This window comes from Glycine soja, chromosome 6 (genome assembly GCF_004193775.1).
Source record: "Glycine soja cultivar W05 chromosome 6, ASM419377v2, whole genome shotgun sequence".
Taxonomy (NCBI): Eukaryota; Viridiplantae; Streptophyta; class Magnoliopsida; order Fabales; family Fabaceae; genus Glycine; species Glycine soja.
The window spans coordinates 21,757,211-21,773,290 of record NC_041007.1 but is presented as its reverse complement, the minus strand read 5'-3'; the positions used below and the strand labels follow the sequence as shown (position 1 = coordinate 21,773,290).

The window sequence follows — 16,080 nt, the reverse complement described above, 5'->3', positions numbered from 1 at the left end:
CCAAGTTCTTGCGTACTCTTATTATTTCTTTGAACAATGCAAGTTATGCAAAAAAAGTGTTTAGTGTACCGATGATTGATGTTTCAAATTCATGAGAACACCCTATTCTTGGTTCTGCGGAACTAGATATGAAGAAGAGCCGACTGTTGGTGGAGCTAGAATCTGGGCTGGGCGGTGAGAAAATGGTGACGGCGCAAGCTTCTTCATTTTCCTTAGGCAAGTTCTGGAAAGCAATTCACACTGCCTTTCAAAGCACCGTGGCCATGGAGTATGACACTTTAGCCTCCACTCCCCTAACCCCCCATGACAAACCAATCCTCACTAAGTATTTCTTTCTTAACCAAGAAATCGAATCTTCCTCTTCTTTTTTCCTTGTTATTGTAACTCTTGTTCTTTGTGATGGTGTTTCTTTGCTTGTACCTACCTTCATCACTTTACATTCGTCGTTGTAAAATGCTTTTCTCTGCAAAGTAATAAATATTTCTTTCTGAAGAAGCTGTCTAAATCTTTATTGCTCTGATTTTTCTACTTTTTTTAGTCCAATTGTCCCCCAGTTGCTAGGTCATATTGTGTCAATTTGATGTTTTCAATTTCTGTGATGGATAGGTGTGGTTGCTACTAACGGAAGATGGAGATATATGAATGTGTTTGTGCATTGAAGAATGAGCAAAAGGGACCTTGAACATGTCTAATATACAACATTAGTTGACTATGTTCTGATTGTTGTAATTAGGCACTGACTTTAGTTGCATGGTTACTTGTGTAAAATCATTGTATAGGAAAAGCCTTGTACAGTAGGCTTCATTGTAGATTTGAAAGATTACTTTGGTCATTCAAATAATGATGATGCTTTGTTTTTTATTTCATCTTTTACTTTGTATGCTGAGAATTACATTGTTGTTTTTTCAATAATCAATAAGAACTTCAATTTCTTGTCTACATTGTGGTTCAATGAAAAGGACATGCTTTACCATATCACTCTTGCTTTTGCAATTATAGATACTAAATTATATATTATTTCCTCTTCAAGCCTTAAATTGTTAGCAAATTGACATTGCTAGTGTTGAAAGTTTTGCAATTGCTTTCAGTGCAGTGTGTTGTGAAAATAGGGATAGTTAAAAAGGGACTCCTGTTGACCCTTCTTGTAGTCATAATCTTATGAGTGAGGATGGGTGCTCAGTTGCGAAAGAGTGCAGTGAAGAAGATGATAGTAGTGATGAAGATTATGCTAGCATCCAGAGGCCTGCCTTTATGGTTGATGGAGAACCTAATTTTGATTTTGGTCCACCAAACTGGTATGTTCTCTACTACTCAAACTGAGGCTATTGAAGAGCTTGCTAAGGCAGGATTGAGGAACCCTGTGAGGGTTGAAGTTCGAGCAGAAAAAATTCAAAAGATGGTCCTGCATCATCAAAACAACCAGAATCTTCCAGAACACCTTTAGGACTTCACATTGAGGTAAAACTTATGAGGCATGCTAGAATGCTATAGGATTAGATGTAACTAAATAGTGGTTCTTTGTCTTACATTCTTACTAGAATCCATATAGTAAGTTTCATGTACTACTAATAGATGCATAATACAATTTATGTTTATCCTTTGCTTATATTAATCTCCTTATCCTTTTGAGTTTGCAGTACTTGGAATGCGAGGCAGATAAGAAGCCATCATAGCTAGTACATATCCTTATTAATATTTAAGAATCTCTCGAAAAAAAATTATAATGTGAGATACACATTGATAATTAATGATGTGATTTATGCAGTAGAAGAGTATTTTATCATACCCAAAACATCATTTTGACTCTAATGCAGATATTTCATGACTTGTGCTTGCATTGATTATTGGGAAGCTGTCCTTCCTTGTCTTTCTGTTTTGAAAGGATTCTCCTTGATTCCCCTGCATGGAAAGATGAAGCAAGTATAGTTTTGGTTATTTTATTCTAGTTTCCTCCAAACGTATCTTGCTTTTAGACCATACCATTCCTTATATTTATAGTGACTAATACCGTCATCCACAAGAAATCTACAAAATTATGAATAATACATACATTGTATTTATAAAAATCAAATTGTTTCAGCCTCTATTTTTGTTGGACAATAACTAGGAAAAGGGAACTTTTTCATGCGTGTGTTGGATAACGGGGTGTTCTAGTTTATGATACCTACAGTTATCTGAGTAAGCAACATAGAGAATGTGTCATTCGAGAATGAAGGTATATTGTAGGGTAGAAGCATGGTCTCATCATCACATCAAAATGATTGGTCTAATTGAACAAACTATTAAATGGCCGAATAATGTTTCCAAGTCATAACTAATTGATATAAACCATGCCGTCCTTCTTTGACATAGATGATGCAATGTGCTACTCTTAGTTCTCAACATACCATTGCTTTCTTAGAAAACTTCATTGAAAAAATTACTAGGAATTTGAGTAGATCACATAGCAAAATCAATTAAGGATGTGACATTACGAAATTTGAAGTAATGTAACAATTATAATTTCCTTAGTTATCCGTCCCAAATAAATTCAAAAAAGAAATATTGAATGTAATATATTGTGTTGTCGATCATCTATTGTACTAAAGACATGATTATGTGTTCGCTTTAGGAAGCAATGCATACAACATAACCCAATGTAGAAGAGGTCAAGGTATTAATGTTTTTAGCATCTTATGGTATTACTTTCATCTAACATCTCTCTATCCACCAATGTTGTTAATGGTGGATGGCGGGTCATGGCGGAAAGTCAAAAATCCGCCATAAAAATATGGTGGATGGCATAGCGGAAAATGACGGACGTCATGGCGGACAAAAAAAAATATATACATATAAATATAAATAAAAAATTAAAAAACAATGGATTGCATTCAAATAAACTAAAAAAGTTTCATGAGTTCATACAATAACCAAGTACCAACACCAAATAAACTCATTCAAGAGTTCAAAATAAGAAAAGGATAAAAGCATGATGCAAAGTGCAAAGTAAAGGTTGAGGCTCTAATCATCTTCTCCAATCCCAACATAATCATCTTCGTTGTTATCATAAGATAATGGAGCATCATCTCCCTCTCCCTCTTCTCCATCATACGCCTCAAAATTGACCATGATTTCTTCTTCTTCAGATTCAAGTTCAATATCCTTCTCAAAATCTAGATCCTCATCATTTTCTTGGATTGCATTTTGCTTCCTTGATGAAGATCCAACAATGATTGCCCGTTTTTTAGAAGTTTGGGCAGCAGCAGCAACACTTGTTGGTTGATTTCTTTCCATTTTTTTCCGCCTAGTATACATCCTACACTCTCCAACCCCCGATGCCTCATACACACTTGCCCTATTTAGTGCATCATCATCTTCAAATACCAAATCATTTCCAGCATCATTATCATCATCTTCATCCATCTCTCCCACGAGCCATTCATTGCACACATCAATATCATTAAGAGAAATTGGATCAATTTCATCTCTTGCATTATATCTTTGCTTCAATTGTTGGTTGAATTTGACAAACACCAAATCATGCAACCTCTTGTGCTCAAGCCTATTTTTTTTGGAATGAATCTACAACATAACAAATAAATGTTGATCTCAATCTCAAATATACTCCAAATAAAACGTGACCATCAAAATTAAATAAAAATTAAAAAGTATAATTAGAGTTTTGTCAGAATTACTTGCTCAAATACACTCTAATTTCTTTCACATCCTAAAGCACTGCAAGTCAAACTCAAAATTTTAATAGCTAGCTTCTGCAAATTTGGAGTTTGTGACCCAAACATTCGCCACCAATATGCTGCAATACCAACCAAGAGCATAACTTGGAATTTTGGATTATAACATTAATACATAAAAAAAATAGTATAGTATTTGTATTTGTCATTTGGTAAAAGTTTCTTACTAGGAGAATGGATTTTCCTTTGAGCCATTGTAAAGTCAGAACCAAAGTGTTTAGCACCAATCTTGTAAAGATGCAACTCAGTTAGAATTTTTTGTTGCACATCAAATTGTGGAACCAACTTCTTAATGCAATCAAACAAACCATTGGTGACCTCAAAATCAAAATCCAAATCAATGTTGTCATAAAAGAACTTTGGATTTAGGAAGTGGGCAGCTGCATGCAATGGCCTATGAAGCTGACAATTCCATCTTTTATCAATGATTGCAAACACATCTTTGTACTTGCTTTCATTGTTATTGAAAGACTTGATAATGGTTTCTTTTGCCTTGTCCATTGCTTCATAAAAATAGTCCATGACTGGTTTCCTTTCACCATCCACAAGACGAAGCACTTTGACAAGTGGAGCCATGACTTTAAGAGTGTAAATCACACTATTCCAAAAGGAAGGCATGAGCACTACCTTTGCAGCTTCTTTCCCCTTAGGCTCCTTAGATAACTTGTTTAAGGTCCATTCATTAGAAGTAAACATCTTTCTAATATTGGCTTTCTCTTTGTGGAGCCTTTCCAAGGTTAGATAAGAAGTGGCAAATCTAGTAATAGCATGTCTCACCAATTCCCTCTTATTTGTAAAATTTTTTAACAAGCTTAAGGTACTAGAATGGGCATAGATAAACCCAAATTGATTAATTTCCCTTCTAATTGTCTTCCTTATCAAGGGAAGCTTCTCAATATCTTCAAGCATCAAATCAATACAATGAGCTACACAATGAGTCCAATAAGTATGTTTCCTTTTCTCCTCCAACAACTTACCCGCTAAAACATAGTTGCTCCCATTATCAGTTACAACTTGAACAACATTCTCTTCTCCAACTTCCTCCACAATGGCATCAAGCAACTCAAAAAGCTTTTCACCTGTCTTTACAAAATCAAAGCCATCAACAAACTTCAAAAACATGGTACCAGCTTGAGAGTTAATAAAAAAATTAATGATGCATCTTTGTTTTCGATCAGTCCATGCATCGAACATAATAGTACAACCATACTTGACCCATTGCTCTGTGGCCTTTCATCAAATTTTTAGTATATTCAACTTCCTTTTTCAAGAGTGGAACTCTGATGTCATAATAGCTAGGAATGGGCAAATATGGCCCATATTGGCCAATGACTACAACCATATTCTCAAAGCTTTTCAATTTAATGAGATTGAATGACAAACCTGCTTGGTACCAAAAGCGAGCAATATATTGATGCACCTTCAATACTTCATTCTTATCCATTGACTCTCTTATGTTCATTTGCCTCAACATCTCCATTTTTCTCCGATTAATTGCATTTTTTGGATTCTTACAAAATTTGTCCATTGCTCCCTTTTTAGTCCCACACTTTGTCTTTGCAGTAGCATTACAAGAGTCTGCAAACTCATCTTCACTTCCATCACATCCAATTGGTTCACCAAATTCAAAATCTCTTATATTTGCCATATTACCACTACCAGAACTATTGTAAGTGGTTCCACTTTTTTTGTTAACCATATATTCCTTCAGCTCTTCGACTGCATTTGGTGGAGTTTTCTTGCAAGCTGCAACATTCCCCGACTTCTCAATCAAGCGTTCTTTGGGTCTGGTTATTCCTCCCTTTGTGATTTTTCCACAGAAATTACAAACAATTGTGTTTGTATCCCCTTCCACCAGTGGATGACAATATTTCTAGCCAGGGTCTGTCTTATTTTTCCTTGTTGCAGTTGTAGTAGCAGCATTGGATGATGGTTTAGCCATTTAGAAGAGGACTAAATAGAAAAAATAAAAACATATGTCAAACAAAAAAAAAATAAAAACGGGTGTCAAAAATAAAAAGGGTGTCAAATAGAAAAAGGAAAAAAAAGCTCCAGACATAAAAAACGAGTGTCAAACAGAAAAAAACAACAAAAAAAACACATTAGAGTCGATGTCGCTCGGTCGTCTGCGTCCTCTCTCTCGCGTGCGTCTTGCTCGAGTCTCTCACATGCAACGTGCGTCATGCGTCATGTCTCTCGCGTGCGTCGTGCTGCTGGCCTGCTGCCGTCATCACACTCGAGAATGTTGTGTGCGGGTGTCGTGTGCGTCACCATCGCCGTCGTTCGTGCGCTGGAGGCTGCTGTTGGTCGCGCCGCTGAAGATTGTTGTGTTGTTCTGTTCGTGGCTTTGTTCTCGCGCTTCGAGTTTCCTTTTGCAAGAGAAACTCGGGTAGGGTTGGGTCGGGTCAGCCCAACCCTTGTCGCGCACGTTTTAAAAAAAACCCATTATTTCGTCATTAACACGATTCCGCCATGACCGCCATGACGTCGCCATATGCAACCCGCAACGCCACCACTATTTTGGTGGCGTTTTTTCGAAATTTCGCGATGCTATTTCGCCGTGGTCGCTTTTTAATAACATTGCTATCCACTTGTGAATTTGTCCTAACAAAGTGATAATAAATAGTTGGCAAAAATTGTGTTAAGAGTAAGCTTATACATTGTGATTGCTGTATGAAATTTAACATCTCTCTATCCCAAATTTGTGTCATTTCTGTAGACAGTTAGAGAGGTTTTGATGACAGTCCAGAACCAGGTTGACTTGAGATCTAGACACTCAGAAAAGTCGTTTAGGTCGTAAATAAACTAATAAACGTGTAAGATCCAACTGTGTAAAAATAAGATTAGGGAGTATTTTAGTTCTAAATCTTTAAATTAGTGATAATTTAGTTTTTTATTTAACAAAAATTCTGATTTAGTGACAAAATAATTTCTTTTATTGTTTCTTTGGATTATTTTGTCATTAATGTCATAAATATTAAAAAAATAATTTAACATAAAAAAATAAAATTTAGAAATTAATTTATCATTAAACAGTAAATATTATTATTGGAACTTTTTCGGCAACTTAGACATTTGGAATCAAAATAATCATTTATCATGTAAGATTGGTTCTTGTTAGATTTCATTGTTAAAGAAATTTATACTCCTTTCTCTTTCTCAAATTATACTCTCATATCATATAGTTTTATATATAAATTACATCCCTTCACTATTGATAAATATATGTAATACATTATTCGATCTTAGTATTTTTTTTACCAAATGTTTCTTATTAACTTGTTCTAAAACAGATAGACAATTGCATTCAAAATTTTGAGTGGTCGAGGGTAGCAATGTTAGAAAGATTGTCACGGTCAAGTGGCAAACTGTTTGCTCCCCCTTTGGGAGGGGCTATTTCGATTGCTTCTTATAAGATATTAGAAAAAATTGAATGTCCAAATATCATAGCCATATATAGTAGAAAAACAAGATGCACTTTTCACTACTTCCCCTCTTGGTAATCTGTCATCAACAAATGAACCACCCTTAGTATATATAATATTATATTTCGGTGAGTAATATTTATGAATAATGTTGCTTTCATTTTATAGTGAAACGTCATCATTATCAAACTAATTATTCTCACTCTTGCAGGTGCAAAGAACTTGAAATTGGTAAATTGGCCACGGGATTTGGCTTATTACAACTTCCTTAATGCTAGAGGTAAAACGCCACTCACTTTCCACTGATGGATTTGAACCAGTTGAAGATATCAATTTGGGGAACATTAAGTACAGGTAAAAACATTTTCATAGCATAACTTTTCTAGTTCTTGGGTAAAAGCATTGTCAAGAACCATTTCTCCCCCAAAGCTTGAGCTGTTAGGTGAAAGCTTATGAATAATATAAATAATTGAATATAATGTCTAACATGCGATAAGAGCTTTTTGGGCTTTAAGCAAAGGCTGGGGCACCTTACCTTGGGCTAAAATTTATCTTTTATTTATTTATTTTGAATAATAGAGATAGAATGTGTCAAACTCTCTATCCTGAACTTGGTCAAGAGTCTCTAATACCATGTCAGGAACCTCCGCTACCAAAAAGTCAAGCAGTGGACTGCCCAAACGTTTCAACTATTGCTTGCAAATATGCTACAATCTTTCAGGAATTTCTGCAGGACAGTGATTTACCAGTTTGGAACAGATTTAAAAATACTGGATTTTGGCGTCAATTGACGGTATAATTTTGCTGGATATGGTGTTAAAAATTTAGGGGTACATTTGAATATGTTGATCATGTTGGAACACACACTGTTCCTCACTCAATTGCAAGAGATGCAATTCACTCTCTCACACATTCACTCGTGTATCACTCACTGTTTTCTAAGCACAAAATTGCACACACACTAAGAATAACACTAGAGACTGAAAATGATAGAATGAAAAACAACACTTTATTAAGATGTATGATTGCCCTTTTATACAAGCAAAACAAAGTAACAACCCTTCACTCTTAGGCTAGCACTTATAACAGAATTTTAAAATTCTGTTACTCTCTCTTATATACAAAGTCAAAACAGAATTAAACTCTCACACCCTCCCTTAATTCTGATCTCCTAAGTCCATCAAGCTAATTCTGTCCCTTAACATTTTAAACCTCTCCCCTTTGAGGGGTTTGGTTAAAATATCAGCAAGTTGATCAAATGTGCAGCAGTACTCCACTTTCAATTTCTCTTTGTTCACTTGATCCCTAAGATAGTGAAACCTTGTTTCTATGTGTTTGCTTCTACCATGAGAGGTTGGATTCTTTGACAGGCTTATAGCTGACTTATTATCCACAAAAAGCTTCACTCCATCACTCTCCTTGATTTTTAATTCCTATAGTAATGTGCCCAACCAGACAGCTTGACAAGCACTCATTGCAGCTACAACATACTCAGCTTCACATGTTGATAGAGCCACTATGGATTGCTTCTTAGAACACCATGATATTGGTGCTGCACCATACATTAATATGTAACCTGTAGTACTCTTTCTGTCATCTCTGTCTCCTCCCCAATCTGCATCAGTATATCCCATCAATTCCTCTGAGTTGCTATTGTCTTTATTTGGAAATAAAATTCCGGCATTGATGGTCCCTTTTATGAACCTTAGAATCCTCTTGGCAGCTAGGAGATGAGGAATTATGGGTCCTTCCGTATATCTACTTACCAGTCCAACAGCAAATTCCAAATCAGGTCTTGAATGACACAAGTACCTGAGAGAACCAACAATCTGTTTGAACTCAGTTGCATCGACTTTGTCTTCCTTGCCCTCCTTTTCAAGTACAAGACCTGCCTCTGTTGGTGTTGCTGCTGAATTACATTCAACCATGTTGAATCTCTTCAATATTTCTGTTGCATACTTGCTCTGGTGCATCAAAATACCTCTCTCAGTCTTCTTGAATTCAAGTCCAAGGAAATAGGATAGAACCCCCATATCAGTCATTTCAAACTCACTCATCAATTCCCTTTTCAGTTCTGCTATCTCACTTTCATTACCACCAGTGATCAACAAATCATCCACATAGAGGCATATAATAATGATATTACCTACTGATTTGGATCTTACATAGACTCCAAACTCACAGCTACACTTATCAAAGCCAATTTTCATCATAAAACTGTCAATTTTCTTGTTCCAAGCTCTTGGGGCTTGCTTAAGTCCATAAAGAGCTTTTCTCAACCTGAGAACCTTTGACTCTTGGCCAGCTATAGAGAATCCAGGTGGCTGAGTCACATAGACCTCCTCATCAAGAGGACCATTTAAGAAAGCACACTTCACATCTAGTTGGTGCATTGTCCAATTCTTTAGGCTAGTAATTGCCACTACTGTTCTAATAGTCTCAATTCTAGCAACTGGTGCAAACACCTCTCTGTAGTCAATCCCAGCTTTCTGTAAAAATCCTCTAGCCACAAGTCTAGCTTTATACTTGACCACCTTGCCTTCTGGATTTGTCTTAATCTTATAGATCCACTTCACATCAATGGGCTTCTTCGATTTTGGTTGAGATACCAGCTCCCACACTTGATTTTTCTCAATAGATTTAAGTTCTTCTGTCATAGCTTCAACCCACCTCTGATCAATCATAGCATCTTCAAAGTTTATTGGTTCTGCTTCAGAAAACAGAGCAAAATGTACAAGATTCCCATCTGCACTTACATCAGCATCAGACAACATCTCAAAACCTTGAAATCTAGCTGGTTTGGGTGCATTTCTCTGGGGTCTCACTTCTCTTTGAGTGGTATTACCATTCCCTTCATTTGTTTCTTCCTCTTCTGACCTTATCATTATTGAAGGTCCCTTCATTTCAGTATTCTGCTCCCAGTTCCAGCTTCTAGATTCATCAAATACCACATCCCTACTGATTATTATCTGCTTACTCTTCGGATCAAACAACTTATAGCCTCCAGTTGAGTGATATCCGAGTAAGATCATTTGTTCACCTTTATCATCTAACTTCCTTCTTAACTGATCTGGGATATGCCTAAAACAAAGTGATCCAAAGATTCTGAAATGGCTCACATTTGGTTTAGCACCACTCCAAGCTTCTTCAGGTGTTATTCCTTCCAATCTCTTTGAAGGGCTCCTATTCAAAATGAAGACAGCTGTAGACACTGCCTCTCCCCACAAGTACTTGGGCAGACTCTTGCCTTTCAACATGCTCCTTACCATATTCATTATGGTTCTGTTTTTTCTTTCTGCAACTCCATTATGTTGAGGTGTGTAGGGAGGAGTCACTTCATGAATTATGCCTTCTTGATCACAAAATTCTTGAAATTCTGTAGAAACATATTCACCACCACCATCTGTTCTCAATATCTTGATTAATGAGTCACTTTGCTTTTCTGCCATATTTTTGAACTTCTCAAAGACTTCAAAGACATCACTCTTCCTTCTTATTAGGTAAACCCATACTTTCCTAGTCAATTCATCAATAAAGGATATGAAGTATCTGTTTCCACCCAAAGATTCAGTTTGCATAGGGCCACACACATCAGAGTAAATCACCTCAAGTTTCTCTTTTTCGCTGATTGGTACATTTTGTTTGAAAGTGCTTCTTGATTGCTTACACTGTAAACAACCATCACATACTTCACTAGGAGGCTTGATCTGAGGCAAACCCAACACCATTTCTCTTGAGTTTAGCTTAATCAGATCTCTAAAATTTAAATGGCCAAATTTGTAATGCCATAACCACTCTTCACTGTTTACTGTAGTAGTAAAACACTTTTGTTCTATCACATCAATCTCAATTTTAAATGTTCTATTTTTTGAAAGAGGGGACTTCAAAATGAGCTTGTGATTTCTGTCAAACACTCTCAACATCTTGTTTTCAAGCTTAGTCATAAAGCCCTTTTCTAATAATTGACCTAAGCTGAGTATATTACTTTTCATACCTGGTACAAAGAGTACATCAGTGATGCAAGACTGACCTCCATCCTTTGTTTTGATAAGGACCTTCCCAATTCCTTCAGCAGTCAAGATTCTATCATCAACAAATTTGACTTGGCTCTTCACAGATTGATCAAGGTTGAGAAACCACTCTCTTCTTCCTTTCATATGAGTGGAGCAACCTGTGTCTAGGTACCAACAATTATCACTTGCCCCTTCAATTTGAGTAGTTACCATTAGCAGTACCTGTTCAGTGTCATCATCTTCTTCCTGAGCCAATTTTGCATCATCACCTTTAGGTTCTCTTTTGTTATTGGGTCTGCTGTAACACTCATCATGTGCACATCCTCCAAGTTCCGTCTTTCTTTGGAACTGGAACGACACATAGACTTAAACTATCTTGCACCCACCCTTTTTTCATAAGGTCTTGCACTTGCTTCTAAATCTCCTCAGGTGGATTGCTCCTGTAAGCTGGCCTGTTAGGCAATGAAGCTCCTAGAAGGAGGTCAATTTGATGTTCTATGCCTCTTGAAGGTGGCAGTCCATGGGGGATTTCCTTGGGAAAGACATCTTTAAATTCCTGCAATAGGAGCTCAACACTAGGAGAAATAGAAATATTAAACTCATTAGAATTATCAACAGAAAATTTATTGTCTTTGCAGTACAGTAGATAAAGTGGCTCATGAACAAGTAGCACTTTCCTCACTTCACTTGCCTTTGCTAAACAATTAAATTTTCCCTCAGGTGTTTTACTCTTTTTCTCATGTGTATCACTCTTCTTTTTCTTATTCCTCTTTGGTGTTTCACTCTTCTCTTTCTCTCGTTCTCTCTTTTCTCTCATTCTGATTTGGTCATCACACACTTCTTCAGGGGATAGAGGTTTAAGAATAATTTTCTGGTCATGGTGCTAGAAAGAAATCTTATTGTTGAAGCCATCATGTATTGCTTTGGTGTCATACTGCCATGGTCTTCCTAATAGTATATGATTCGCCTCCATGGGAACCACGTCACCCAACATCTTATCATTGTATCTTCCAATGGTGAGACACACCTCAACCTGTTCAGTCACTTTTACCTCTTCATCTTCACTAAGCCACTGAAGTCTATATGGCCTAGGATGGGGTTTAGTTTCCATATTTAGTTTGGACACTAACCTGGAATTGGCAACATTGGTACAACTTCCTCCATCAACAATTAAAGAGCAAAGCTTACCATTAATGGCACACCTGGTGTGGAAAATATTTTCTCTTTGGGTGTTGTCCAGTGGTTGCATCTGACTTCCCAACAGCCTTTTCACCATTAGCATATCACCCTGCATAGCTTCCTCCTCAAGCACTTCTTCCACTTCTTCTTCTTTCTCATTTTTTTCAGATTCACTAGTGATTTCTCCATCTGCTTTCATGATCATGGTCCTCCTAGTTGAACATTGATGTGCCATCATTTTCTTCTATTTTCTAAACCCTTTTTACACCATTTTAATTATTGATTGGTCTTAATTGTCAATTAATTAGGCAGTTTTATTATTTGGGCTCATTTAGCTAATTTGATGTTTTTAATCTAATTTCAGGAATTAATGAAACATTGGGCTTAATCCGGATTTTAGTTGTGGACTTGAAGAGGGCAAATAAAGCAGCGCTTACCTTAGCTAATTTCTAATTAGGAAATTTTGCAATTTTATTTTATGTTGTTCAGTGTTTATTTCGTTTTGGGCCAGAGTATTGTAATAGGGCCCAGTGACTTTGAGTGACTCTTTTTAAATAGCTGCCTTGGGATTCGTGCAAGGCATTCTGTTATGCTATTTTCATTATTCAGAGCTTTGGTTTTAGGTTTTCACGTTTTTCTGTTCCCTTGTTACAATTTTCGTTCTTAATGCAAATTTCCGTTTTCTGCTTCTAATTACGAGTTCATTCGTGCTTCTTCTTCTACTTTCATTTACGTTTCCGTTCATTTACGTTTCTGTTCATTTACGTTTCTGTTCATTTATGTTTCTGTTTCATGTTTCATTTGCGTTTTCTGTTTGAATCCATGGAAGGCTAGATTTTCTGGTGTTGTTTCCTTTTGAGGACGAAGCCCAACTCTCTTTGAGGTTTCGCTTGTAATGTGGTTTCCTGACAGTTTTCCCTTCACCAGTTATCCCAATTTCGTGAATATTAATCAGTGCACGCTTCGTGTTCGATTAATTGCCTCTGAGCCTAACTTGCGTTCATGCTTAATGGACGAAGGGCTAACTGGTGTATGTGGTGCCTAATCACGTATTGAAAACCCTAAGTTGATTTTCGCTTAGTAAATTGAAATAGGGTTGGATTAAGTGGTTGACTGTTAGGGACGAATTCTCCATAACCCAGGATAAGAGAATGGCTTCTGAATAAGAGGAAACAACCCGTTTTTAATATTAGTAGTTTCGTATTCCAGTTTACTTGTTCTGCTCTTTAATTACCAAACAACCAAACCCCCCCCCAATCGTTACTGTTACTGCAAGTATCTTATGAACATTTGGTTTGTCACTGCTCGTTGGGAAATGACCTAGGATCACTTCCTAGTTACTGCATTTTCATGTTTATTTGATTCGGGTACGGCCTCGATCAAACATTCAGAAGCAATATGTCCTCTACTTAAGCATTTGAAGCATTTTATGTTTCTGGTCCCAGTGTTGGATGAGGCAGAGTTATGTTTGGTTCCAACACTGGATGCTGCTAACTTTCCATGTGGGGACGCTGCTGATGGACTAGATGAGTTGACTCCCTTCTTCTTGGATCTGTTGGTCCAATTCTAGTTGAAAGTATTGGATGAGTTCCTTCTTACTACACTTTTCCTCTTGAGCTGCTGTTCAACTCGTACTGCCTTATGCAGCAAATCATCCCATTCCACATACTTCTGTAATTCAACAACATCTCTAATATCAGGATTTAGACCATTCAGAAAATGAGCCATTGTGTCCTTAGTTTCCTCTTCAATGTTGGCCCTCACTAGTGCCATCTCCATCTCTTTGTAGTACTCCTCCACAGTTAGACTTCCTTAGGATAGCCTCTGAATTTTTTATCGCATGGTTCTGCTGTAGCTAGTTGGCACATACCTCTTTTGCATAACCCTTTTCATCTTAGTCCATGTATTTATCTCTTGCCCTTCCTCTCTTAGCATCTCTTTATGATTTTTATTCCACCAAACAAGGGCACAGTTTGAGAATTCAGCTGCTGCTAACTTGACTCTCTGTTTTTCAATATAGTCATTGCAGGAGAATACATGCTCAATTTTCATCTCCCAGTCCAGGTAGGTATCTGGGTCACTCCTCCTTTTGAAAGGAGGTACATTGAGTTTTACTCCCTCAATTTTGTTTTGCTCCTCAATTCTATTCTGCCTCAGTCCATCATTGCCCCCTTTGTTCCCACCATTAGGTCGTTCAACATTTTGAATCAATTGGTTCTCTAGTCCTTCTATCCGTCCATAGAGCTCTTCATTGTTACGGTTCAGTAAACGTTGCATTTGTGTAGTCATCATGTCCAGTAACAAACGCTGAGCTCCGTTCAACTGATGATATTCACCACCACCGTCACCAGCTCCTGCCATAATTAAGGAACAGAAAAATTTGCAGTAAATTAAATAAAGGTTTCAGGACCTCACCACACTCTACTTATGTGTTTCTCTCTTTGATGGTAGTACACTCATGTTTGATGCTATCAAAATAGGCTTTTGTGTGATGTTTTTGACTCTTGCCTTTTACCACTCTTGTTCCCTCTTAAGTTCCTGGATGGACCAAATTGGACGCATAAGGATTGGATGCACTAAGAAGTGATACACAAAGAAGAGGACATGCACAGAAGACAACTTAAATATCACACAGACTTAATAATAGACAACTTAAGTGATAAACAAAAGACAAAAAGACATACACAACACAAAAATAGGTGGAATTGAAACAAAGAAATTACTCAATTAACAAAAAATAAGAATAGAACAACCAATGTATTCGTTCAGGATAAAAGAATGCTAGATCAATTCCACTGGTCCAGCCAATGTATTCGTTCAATAGGCAATTATGCAATTTGACCCAAACCCTAAATTCATCCAGCAAACAGAATTAGAATGGAACAAGGCACAAAAAGAGAAACGAAATCGAATAGAATAAACAGAAAACAAAAAATGAAAACAAAAAACGAAACAAAAATGAAAAACAAAATCGAATAGACTCAGAGATGGAAGATGAACATATAGAAATCACAAACGAAAAAAAAAACATAACTCAAATTATAGAACAAAACATGAATAGAGAATGAGACAAACTTACGAAGGAAAGAAAAAAAATATCGGATAGGATAGAACCTGTATCAAGAGTCGAAGCTCTAATACCAGATGATGTGATCCTTACTAGGAGCGGATTGCTTGGTACAGTTCACGGAATCGGATGACTCCACTTCAAGAGATGGAAGATAAGTCAGAGGTAGATGCCGCAAGGGTTGAACCTTGATAAGTCCATAATTGGTTCGATGAGAAACCTAGAGAAAAGGTCTCACGAAATACACAAGTATTTTTTGAAAAATGCCAAAAGTCCCTTCCTTCCAAATGAGTTGAATACATATAGTGTAGCATTAAATTACTATTTTAACTGAAATTGGTGCAGCTAAAAGGGCATAGGATTCAACCACCAATTTATTTAATTAAAATTACAAAAAATAGAAAATATTGGATATGAGCTTTTAAATTAGTTTGGTCCTTCAACTATCAAGATTCTTGGGAGTGCCTCTAGGCTTTCGTCCTTCTCCACTTGGGCCTTGTCAAGTATGACTGCTACCATTTGTTGGAGGATATCCTCTGACTGTTTGGTCCTACCCCTGGTCATAGGTCCCTGTATTTGGGTAGCTTTGGGATTCTCATCACAATGATGAATGATAAAGCCACTAGATGAGGTAAACTAACAGCTTGTCTAAAGGGCGATTATAT

The 16,080-nt window shown here is 36.8% G+C and overlaps 1 protein-coding gene across 1 annotated transcript; it reads right to left on the bottom strand.

Annotated features, from left to right (window-relative positions):
* Nucleotides 1-3,000: 3,000 nt before the first annotated feature.
* LOC114415996 lies at nucleotides 3,001-5,673 on the bottom strand. Its single transcript, XM_028380874.1, has 5 exons — nucleotides 5,638-5,673; nucleotides 4,942-5,532; nucleotides 4,709-4,841; nucleotides 3,899-4,630; nucleotides 3,001-3,353 (listed from the first exon to the last, which is right to left on the bottom strand). Exons 1-5 carry the CDS (start codon nucleotides 5,671-5,673, stop codon nucleotides 3,001-3,003), a joined length of 1,845 nt encoding a protein of 614 aa, XP_028236675.1.
* Nucleotides 5,674-16,080: the final 10,407 nt, after the last annotated feature.

Excerpts from the sequence above, each read along its gene's own strand:
- LOC114415996 (XM_028380874.1), bottom strand. The coding sequence starts at position 5,673 with ATGGCTAAACCATCATCCAATGCTGCTACTACAACT. Across the intron at positions 4,842-4,941 it reads GCCACAGAGCAATGGGTCAA|TTTGTTGATGGCTTTGATTT; the intron begins GTATGGTTGTAC and ends ATGTTTTTGAAG. Across the intron at positions 4,631-4,708 it reads GAGCAACTATGTTTTAGCGG|ATATTGAGAAGCTTCCCTTG; the intron begins GTAAGTTGTTGG and ends TGATGCTTGAAG.